This window comes from Gopherus evgoodei, chromosome 21 (assembly GCF_007399415.2).
Source record: "Gopherus evgoodei ecotype Sinaloan lineage chromosome 21, rGopEvg1_v1.p, whole genome shotgun sequence".
In the NCBI taxonomy this organism is placed as follows: domain Eukaryota; kingdom Metazoa; phylum Chordata; order Testudines; family Testudinidae; genus Gopherus; species Gopherus evgoodei.
In genome coordinates, this window is record NC_044342.1 from 7,773,599 (window position 1) to 7,784,739 (window position 11,141).

Here is an 11,141-nt window from a genome sequence, read left to right on the forward strand (position 1 = left end):
TCCAGAAAAGGACTCATTCATAAATTTATCTTTAAGCCTGCAATGGGACTTCCCATACATTTAAAGTCAACAACTTGCTTTTTCTAGTTCAGTGCCTTTAGTTCAGAATATTTAAAGGAGATGAGTTTTAACTTCGTAATCACGTTGTGTTCGGACAAGAAGGCTAACAACATTTTGGGCTGTATGAGCAGAGGCATTGCCATGAGATCATGGGATGTGATCGTTCCCCTCTCTTCAGCATTTGTGAAGCCTCACCTGGAGTACTGTGTCCAGTTTAGGGCCCCACGCTACAAGAAGTATGTAGAGAAAATGGAAAGAGTCTAGCAGAGAGCAATAAAAAATGATTATGGGGCTGGAGCATGTGATTTATGAGGAGAGGCTGACTGAACTGGCATTGTTTAGTCTGCAGAAGAGAAGAATGAGGGGGGATTTGATAGCTGCTTTCAGCTGCCTGAATGGAGGTTTTATAGGGGATGGATCTATATTGTTCTCAGTGTTAGCAGATAACAGAACAAGGAATAATGGTTTCAAGTTGCAGTGGGGGAGGTTTAGGTTGGATATTAGGAAAAACTTTTTCACTAGGAATGGTGAAGCACTGGGATGGATTACTTAGGGAGGTGGCAAAATCACCTTCCTTAGAGGTTTTTAAGGTCAGGCTTGACCAAGCCCTGGCTGAGATAATTTAGTTGGGGATTGGTCCTGCTTTGAGCAGGTAGTTTGACTAGACGACCTCCTGAGGTCCCTTCCAACCCTGATATTCTATGATTCTATGGTTTATACCAACTGACAATCTGCCTTTCCATTTTCCAGAATCTGGATTGTAATTTGTCAATATATCTGGTCAGGAAAGAGAATCAAAGCATGTTAAAATGTGACCAGATGAAACAGCTAAAAGTTCAAACACTTAATAATAATCAAGACCTGATTGTAAATGAGCACTGGGCATGAAATGGTCACAGAAATTCTGTGGTGAATAATGGTGACATTAATCCTTTTAAGAAAATCATGATCTCAACATTTGGTAGTCAGGAAAGAAGCTGAAGCACAGTAATTTAAATGGATCATCTATCTATCTATCTATCTATCTATCTATCTATCTATCTATCTATCTATCTATCTATCTATCTATCTATCACACTCTCCTTTAATGTCACTTATATGCACAAATATTGTAGTAATAATAACAGTAACAATAAGCAGCTAACTTCTGTGATACGGGGCATGTTTTGTCACCTTTGGATCCTTGTGGGATAAAACACCCTTGGCCAAATCCAGATCCCTTTAAAGTAAATGGCTAAATCCTAGTTGTTACGGTTACATGCCTAGCTGCATCTATCAACTGTCAGGGATGGTCTAAATAATACTGAGTCCTGCTTTGAGTGCAGGGGACTGGACTAGACGACCTTTTGTTGTTCCTTCCAGTCCTACAATCCTATGATTCTGTGATTCTCTGGTCTTTCTGAATGTACATCTTTAGATTTGTGCTTCATGCCTGCACATTTCCATAGGGTGGAAACTCATTATTCTTCTTCGAGTGCTTGCTCATATCCATTCCAATTAGGTGTGCGCGCTCCGCGTGCATGTTCGTAGGAGACTTTTTACCCTAGCAACACTCGGTGGGCCAGCAGGTCGCCCCCTGGAGTGGTGCTGGTATGGCGCCTGATATATACCCCTGCTGGCCCGCCCGCTCCTCAGTTCCTTCTTACCACCGGTGTCGGTCGTTGGAACTGTGGAGCACGGCTAGCTGTTCTCCACCTCCCTAGCATTTCACTCTTCTATAGTATTGTGTATAGAGTTCTTTAATAGTATTAGTTATAGTTAGTATAAAGTTAGTTAAAAGTAGTTTGTAAATAGTTATAGAGGATCGGGGGTTCGCCCCTTTTCCTCCCTGCACTGCCGGGGCCCATGCCTGGCTCACCCGGATTTAAGCCTTGTGCAGCCTGTCATCGGCCGATGCCCACAGGAGATCCGCACAACTCCTGTCTGAGGTGCCTAGGCGAGTCCCACCTTGTGGACAAGTGCCGGATCTGCAAGGCGTTCAAGCCCCGTACAAAAAAGGAGCGGGACTGTCGCCTGAAGCAGATCTTGAAGGAGGCAGCGCTCACTCCCCCACCGTCGGCATCGACTTCAGCACCAGGACCAAGCGTCGCATCCGCTCCGGATCACCCAATGCCAGCAAATACTCCATCCCACTCGTCACCAGCCCGGCACCCTAGCCGGCACTGCTCCCTCTCCCTGAGGAGCAAGAAGCATAGAACTCCTGCGGTACCTACAGCTGCACTGCAGTCGGAGCGTGCTTCTAAGTCTGACCACCCGGCACTGTCATCCGCTGCGGCGCACTGTCGACTCCGGCTTCTCAGCAGCCGTTGAGTCCAGTGCCTCTCAGCTCCCCAGCAAGAACAGCGGTTGAGCTTGTCGCGCCCTCTACACCAGAGACCTTGTCCGTCGCACACGACCTCATCACCCTGACGGAGCCCGAGCTGCCCCAACCCCTGGCACCTTCGGTGTGGGTTATCCAATTGATGGGCAAGCCCGCCATAGTGCGGCCGTGTTCACCAGGCACTACTGAGCATCAGTCCCGCTCTAGATCAAGAGACTATGCTCAGCGTCGCTGCTCAAGATCCGGACGCCACTAGCAGTCCCGGGACTGCTCCCCGCAGTACCGGTCGTACTCGCGGCACCGATCAAGATCCCAGTCGCCGTCATACCACTCTTGGCACCGATCCAGATCCAAGCACTGGCGTTCTTACCGCAGCCGGCCCCGGCACGGCAGCGTGCAGCACCGGTCGACCTCCCAGCACCGAGCTGGTAGCAGGTCCCTGTCAAGATCTAGGTACCGCCATGACTCCTGGTACCGATCACCGGCACCACGCAGAGAGGACATCGGCATGCACAGGGCCCTGCTGCAGTCATCTACGGCTCCTCCATGGCCTTCAAGGCACTCGTCCGCCTCCTCTCGTATGGACAGCGCCTCTTAAGGGGGTTCGGACGTACAAGCCCACCCGGACCAGGGACCACCACAATGGCCCTTTTGGATGCCCTGGGCATACCACCAAGCCCAGGGTGAACCTTTCGGCCCAGCCCGCTCCAGTCATTCGGAGCGTCGTGCACCAGAGGCCAAAGTCAGCTGCCCCCCCCCCCCTCAGATTTGGAGGAAGACCCTGCAAATCCTACGGAGCAACAGGATGCCCTGGAGACGGAGGTCCCTCAGGATGAGGCTTCCATACAGGAACCACTTCTCTCTGGGTTGTTGTCTTCCTCGTCCCCAGATGAGGCTGTAGCGGGCACATCTTCAACAGGGCTCCCGCCCATTGACCTCCGGGCGCATCAGGACCTTCTACGGCGAGTTGCCCAAAACATGAACCTCCCTGTAAAGGAGGTCCCTGAAGTGGAGGACCACGTGGTCAGCATTCTCTCTGCGGAGACACCGACTAGGGTGGCCCTCCCCTTCATCAAAACGATACAAGCGAAGGCGGACACCATATGGCAGTCTTCGGCCTCCATTCCACCCACGGCCCGCGGAGTGGAAAGAAAATGTATGTTACCATCCAAGGGATATGAGTACCTCTATGTACATCCCGCTTCTTGCTCATTGGTGGTGCAGTCAGTCAACGAGCGGGAACACCACGGCCAGCAAGCTCCTGCGCCAAAATCCAGGGAAGCCAGGCACATGGACTTGCTAGGCTGCAAGATTTACTCTGCGGGAGGCCTTCAGCTCCGTGTGGCGAACCAACAAGCCCTCTAGAGCAGTTACAGCCGCAACACCTGGCAGGCTGTCGGCAAATTTACAGAGCTGCTTCCCCAGGACTCGTGCCAGGAATTTTCATCTCTCCTAGAAGAGGGCAGGAGGGTCGCTAGGACCTTGCTACAAGTGTCCTTAGATGCCGCAGATTCGGCAGCAAGAACGCTGGCATCGGGCGTAGCCATGCATCGAATATCGTGGCTGCAGGCTTCTGGACTACCGCCAGAGCTACAGTACACAATCCAGGACCTGCCATTCGATGGGCAAGGTCTCTTTTCTGAGAAAACGGATCCCAGGCTGCAGAGCCTGAAGGATAACCGGGTCATCATGCATTCCCTGGGAATGCACACGCCCCAGACTCAGAGAAGACCATTCCACCTATACACTCAGCACCCTTACCCTCCGCCTCGCCCCAGACAAGACTTTAACTGGAGGCGAGGCCGGGCGACCTGTAGACGTCAGTCGGGGCCTCAAAGGGGTAATAACTCTTGGTCCAACAAGCTACCGCAGGAACCCAAGACAAACTTTTGAGGGTGCGCCAGAGAGCAGTTCACCAATCCCTTCCCTGGATCCTCTTCATTTCCTCAACCACCTCCGCCCCTTCCTGCCGGCCTGCTCCCAACTAACTTCGGATCGTTGGGTCCTGCGCACACTGGAGTTTGGATACCATCTTCAGTTTATTTCTCCACCCCCTTCCCATCCTCCCTCCTCGTCCCTCTTCAGGGACCCCTCTCACGAGCAACTTATCATCCAGGAGGTTCACAAGCTCCTGCTCATCGGAGCTATAAAGGAGGTGCCAAAGGAGTTGAGGGGCAAGGAGTTTTATTTCCTGTACTTCTTAATCCCCAAGTCAAAAGGGGGCCTTCGACTCATCCTGGACCTGCGAGGGCTGAACAAATTCCTCAAAAAGGTCAAGTTCCGCATGGTATCCTTAGGCACCATCATTCCTTCCCTGGATCCTGGAGATTGGTACGCCGCTCTCGACATGAAGGACACATACTTCCACATTTTCCCCCACACAGGCGGTATCTTCGCTTTGTGGTAAATCAGGACCATTACCAATTCACAGTCCTCCTCTTTGGGCTCTCCTCGGCCCCTCGGGTTTTCACCAAATGTATGGCGGTCGTCTCTGCTTCCCTGCGTCGTCATCATATCCGTGTCTTCCCTTACCTCGACGACTGTCTCATCTGAGGCACCTCGGAGGTGCAGGTGATTGGTCACATCACCATCATCAGAGAGCTGTTTGCAAATCTAGGCTTGACCATCAACCCGGACAAGTCCACTATGGTGCCCACGCAGAGCATAGAGTTCATTGGGGCAATGCTGGACTCCAACCTTGCGACAGCCAGCCTCCCCCGGCACCGATTCCAAGCCATAGTGTCCATGGTCAAAAGCCTACAAGCCTTCCCAACCACATCAGCTCGAACTTGCCTCACTCTCCTGGGGCACATGGCCGCATGCACCTTTGTCACCAAGCATGCCAGACCCCGCATGCGCCCGCTGCAGACCTGGCTCATGTCGGTCTATTGCCCAGGCAGGGAAGCCCTAGACACAATCATAATGATTCCACCATATGTTCTAGGCTCCCTCATCTGGTGGACAACGCCCTCCCAAGTGTATACGGGCCTACCATTTCACGCCCCTCAGCCCTCAGAGTCCTTGATAACAGATGTGTCATCGCTGGGCTGGAGTGCACACCTGGGGACCCTGCATACACAGGGTCTATGGTCGCAGAGAGAGCTGACTCTTCACATCAATGTGCGAGAGCTGCTGGCGGTTCGCCTAGCCTGCCAAACGTTTCAACGCCATTTACATGGCCATTGTGTTGCAGTGTTCACGGACAACACAATGGCCATGTATTACATCAACAAGCAGGGCGGGACGTGGTCCTCCCAGCTGTGTCAGGAAGCAATACGTCTGTGGGACTTTTGCATAGCCCAATCTATTCATCTAGTGGCCTCCTTTCTCCTGGGAGTGCGGAACACCCTTGTGGATCACCTGAGCAGATCCTTTCTATCCCACGAATGGTCCATCCGTCCAGATGTCCTCTATTCGGTTTTCCAGAGGTGGGGTTTTCCCCAGATAGACCTGTTCGCCTCCAGATCGAACAGGAAATGCCAGGTGTTCTGCTCCCTTCAGGGTCGCTCCCTGGGCTCCCTGTCGGACGCATTCCTCATTCCGTGGATGGGTCGGCTTTGCTACGCCTTTCCACCCTTCCTGCTCGTCCACTGAGTCCTGATCAAGGTCTGGAGAGACAAGGCCCGCCTCATCTTGATCGCTCCGGCTTGGCCGAGGCAGCCCGGGTACACTATGCTGCTCGATCTGTCCCTGGCGGACCCAATCGCCCTATCTCCTTGGCCGGATCTGATCACGCAGGACTTCTGCAGGATGCGCCATCCAGATCTACAGTCCCTTCATCTGACTGCATGGCTCCTGGCTGGTTAAGCCAGTCAGAATTGCGCTGTTCTGAGGCAGTACAACAAGTGCTGATGGGCAGCAGGAAGCCTTCTACATGCTCTACCTACCTCGCAGAATGGAAGCGCTTCTGCTGCTGGTGCAACCAGCATGGCCATGACCCGCTCTCTGTGCTAGTCCCCAGCATTCTGGACTACATGTGGTCTCTCAAGCAGCAGGGATTGGCAATCTCCTCTCTGCGGGTCCACCTCGCGGCTATATCCACCTTCCATCCAGGCGAGGCTGGCAAGTCTGTGTTTTCCCACCCCATGGTGTCAAGATTCAACAAGGGCTTGGAGCGACTATTCCCTCAGGTCAAATGGCCTACCCCTTCCTGGGACCTGAACCTTGTCTTGACCAGGCTCATGGCGCCCTCTTTCGAACCTTTAACCACATGCTCGCTGCTGTACCTGTCTTGGAAAGGGGCCTTCCTAGTCACTATCACGTCGTCTCGACGAGTCTCGGAGCTTCGAGCTCTGACCGTGGACCCTCCGTACACTGTATTCCACAAAGACAAGGTACAGCTGCGACCGCACCCGGCGTTTCTCCCTAAGGTCATCTCCGCCTTCCATATTAACCAAAACGTCTTGCTGCCAATCTTTTACCCAAAGCCGCATTCATCCCGTCAAGAGCAACAGCTCCATTCCTTGGATGTCCGAAGGGCTCTCGCGTTCTACACTGAGAGGACTAAATCCTTCTGACGTTCACCACAACTATTTGTGGCAGTAGCAGAACGCATGAGGGGCATGGCAATCTCCTCCGAGAGTATTGCATCCTGGGTCACGTCCTGCATTCGGACATGTTACGATTTGGCCCACGTTCCAACGGGGCCCCTTACCGCCCATTCTACCAGGGCTCAGGCTTCGTCTGCCGCGTTTTTGGCACATGTCCCCATACAGGAAATCTGCCGCGCGGCCACCTGGTCTTCTGTGCATACCTTTGCATCACACTATGCTCTGGTGCAGCAGGCTAGAGATGACGATGCCTTCGGCACAGCGTTTTTGCAGTCCACCACGTCTCGCTCCGACCCCACCGCCTAGGTAAGGCTTGGGAATCACCTAACTGGAATGGATATGAGCAAGCACTCGAAGAAGAAAAGACGGTTACTCACCTTTGTAACTGTTGTTCTTCGAGATGTGTTGCTCATATCCATTCCACACCTGCCCTCCTTCCCCACTGTCGGAGTAGCTGACAAGAAGGAACTGAGGAGCGGGCGGGCCAGCAGGGGTATATATCAGGAGCCATACTGGCACCATTCCAGGGGGTGACCTGCTGGCCCACCGAGTGTTGCTAGGGTAAAAAGTCTCCGACGAACGTGCACGCAGCGCGCGCACACCTAATTGGATTGGATATGAGCAACACATCTAGAAGAACAACAGTTACAAAGGTGAGTAACTGTCTTTTCTCTCACTTTTATACTGGGACCCAGGCTACAGCATTGAGTGCACCAATCATGATTTCTCAGCTAGTCTGATTGGGTTTGGGTCCTGCTCTTCCCACAGAGCTGTGACCAGTCGTATGTTGAGTGACCAACTGGTCTTTTCCAAAGTATAATTTATTTAGCATAGCAGGAACAAAAAAAACTGTGCTCAGACCCATCATTACTAACAGACTAAAATCCCATCAGCATTAAAATAATCATTTGAGCAGAAACTCAGCCATCCCTACACCGACAGAAATTATTTCCCATCTCTTGATCAACATGAGAATCAAAAGTTGAGCCCCCTCCCATGAAAGGCATGACACACTGACACCCCCAGTACGTGGCGAGAACAATAAAGAAAGAGGGGAAAAGACACATGCATCTAAGCAAACATACCCCACTCTCTGCAATTCACAGAAAACAGAACAACCAGCAAAACAAAACAAGAAACAGAGGCAATCAAGAAAATAAAACATCTCTTATCCCAAACATAAATATTACCTCTCCCCCACAAAAAAGAACAGATGAGCCAGAGAGTAACTGAAATTGACAAATGACTTTGCCGTAGCTACTGATTTACTGTGTATGGTGCTCTGATGATGGAGTGATGGTAGCCATATAAATCCTTAAGATAGATTAATAGATAGGTTCCGACCTCATTTATACTGGTTAATTCTACAGTAACTCCACTGACTTCAGTGGAATTCGTTTGTACATTGCAGGTGATTTTCCCATGGAAAGAATATTTCTATGTATTGAATGTAGCTATAATGAAACACAATAAAATGACAGTTATGAGAGAAAGACAAATATATTGTTCTTGGTAAATAATGTCCACACATTCAGCCTCCTCAGGGCAGCTTTGATCTCCTTCTTTGTCAGGCTGTAGATGACTGGATTCATTGTTGGAGGTACTACAGAATACAGAACAGCCATCACAAGATCCATCCTTGATGCTGAGCTAGAGGTAGGTTTCAGGTGGGCAAAGATGCCAGTGCAAAACAACAAGGAGATCACAGTGAGGTGAGGGAGACAGGTGAAGAAGACTTTACCTTGGCCCTGCTCAGAGAGGATTCTCAGCACTATCATGAAGATGTGAACATATGATGCAATTATTAAAGCAAAGCAGCTTAATATCAAGCATGCACTAAAGATAAGAATGCCAACTTCACTGAGGTGTGAATCAGAGCAAGCGAGCTTGAGTAGCTGGGGGATTTCACAGAAGAACTGGTTGATGACATTCAACTGGTAGAATGGTAACCTGAAGATGTTCCCAGTGTGCAAGGCAGAGTAGACAATAGCAGTAATCCAGGCACTGGCTGCCATTTGGACACAAGCATCCCTGTTCATCACTCTGTCATAGTCCAGTGGTTGGCAGATAGTAATGTATCGGTCATACGCCATGACAGTGAGTAAAGTGATATTGGCTGCTGCAAAGAAGACAAAGAGAAAGACTTGGGCAATGCATCCAGCATAGGAAATTGACTTAGTGTTCAATAAGGAGTTGGCCGTGGATTTGGTGACAAGGACAGAGATGGATCCAAGGTCTAGGATGGACATATTAATCAGGAAAAAATACATGGGGGTGTGAAGATGGGGGTCAAGAGCTACAGCTGTGATGATGAGAAGATTTCCAATTAAGGTTGCCAGGTAAATTACCAGAAACATCACAACATGTAAAATCTGCAGCTCTGGGACATCAGAGAATACCAGGAGAAGGAACTCGGTCACTGTGGTTTGGTTGGACATTTTCTTCCTCAGTTCATTGTGTCTTGCCTGTGCAGGGAAGAATAAAGACTATGGTCATCATTTTAGTCTGCATTTCATTCTAGCTATATTCAACTGCTGAAGATATTCTTTAATGATTTCTAATGATGTGATTGTCACAGGAGCACTGCACTCATTAGTTCCATGACCAGGCATGGTGAATGCTCCTTTCCCCTGACAATCAGACCATTAGTCAAGTGCATTATTGTACTAGTGTAAACTGGCATTTCTCCTAGTGTTGATGGGTCATTTTTCACCATCGGAGGATCTGGCTTGATTAAATGTAGTATAAAGGCTGGAACAAATTACAAACTAAACCCAACACTACTAACAATGGTCCCTCTATTCTGAGAAATAGCCAGCTGACAACTTGGGCATGAAACTGAAGTACTAGAATATGCCAGCATAGCCTCATTCCCACTCTCTGAGGCTACACTCCATAGACTCACCTTGCATCCAAAATGTCAGCTTATCTGTTAGGAGTCCACACAGCAGCACGTCATGGCCTGCTGCTCGATTAAAAACTGATTTACAGCAGCGAATACCAGCTGTGCTTCCATCGGCATGGCATGATGATCTTGGAGAATCAGTAGCTCCTGGTGGTGGTGGTTCACTTCTGTGAATTTAGGTCTGTGCTATGTGGCTCGTTGGCCATCAGTACACATAGGTTCTATGTTTTGGCTCTGTCACTGGCCTGCTCTCTGACCTTGGGCCAGTCACTTTGACCTTTCTGTGCCTTTTTTTCCCCTTTCAATTTTTATCTGTGTGTAATTACCGCTTTTGTAACCCACAGTCCTCCTGGGTGTGGGTTACAAAGTGGTACCGAGACATCTTCGAGCTTACAAGTCTTCTCTTTAGCCTTAGCTAAGGGGGTTGTGGCCTTAGCTTGTGGAGTTAGCTCCAGATATCCTAAATTTCAGTCCTGCCCACCAACACCCAGGGTCTATTGCTGTACACTTTGAAACAGAAATGCAAACAAGGTGCAACAGAATGAAGTCATTTGAAATTAGGCAGTATCAATGTCCACAGCACTTCTTTAAAGTTTAAGGCTCATTGCAAATTGTCTGTTGATATTTTTTTATGGAAATTTGGCTTTTTTCACCTAAAGAATGTGTGTTTTACTACTAAAAATATGTTTTTCATCTTAAAAGTTTCAGCTTTCAGCTGAAAAAGTTTGATGTCCCAACTGGCTAAAAAAAAATCATTTTTTGTTTGTTTTTTTAAAGAAAACGTCAGCATTTTCCAGAAGGGAGAAAAATTCTGACCAGATATTTGATTAAATTGATAGTAAAAATCTTAAAAGAGTTCAGATTACAATTCATATTTATGTTCTTAAATTTCCCCTCTATATTAATTCCCAAAAATATTTAACTGAAGTAGCAAACTTACTGTGTTGGAATTTGTAGGCTTTTTCCCAAATTGCGATGCATTCTGTCATCCACTGCCTAGATTCTTTGGTCAATATCATCTATCTATCTATCTATCTATCTATCTATCTATCTATCTATCTATCTATCTATCTATCTCATTTCCCACACCACAGTGATGTCTTGATGGCAAAGGCACAACTGCCTAAGAATCCTCACTCTTACCTGCTCAACACTTAAAACTTATATCAACATAGCTATACCACTCAAGGCTATACATTCACACCCCAGAGTGGTGTAGCTATGCTGCTTTCACTCCTGGTGTAGATGGAGCAAAATCAATGGAAAAAATATATGTGAGGATCCAAGTCCCATAACTCAGGGAGGT

General features: G+C 49.0%; 1 protein-coding gene across 1 annotated transcript; it reads right to left on the reverse strand.

Annotated features, from left to right (window-relative positions):
• Positions 1 to 8,411: 8,411 nt before the first annotated feature.
• Positions 8,412 to 9,179, reverse strand: LOC115637882 (olfactory receptor 14I1-like). The gene has a single exon (XM_030539480.1). It carries the CDS (start codon positions 9,177 to 9,179, stop codon positions 8,412 to 8,414), a length of 768 nt encoding a protein of 255 aa, XP_030395340.1.
• Between the last annotated feature and the right edge of the window lie 1,962 nt (positions 9,180 to 11,141).

Excerpts from the sequence above, each read along its gene's own strand:
- LOC115637882 (XM_030539480.1), bottom strand. The coding sequence starts at position 9,179 with ATGTCCATCCTAGACCTTGGATCCATCTCTGTCCTTGTCACCAAATCC.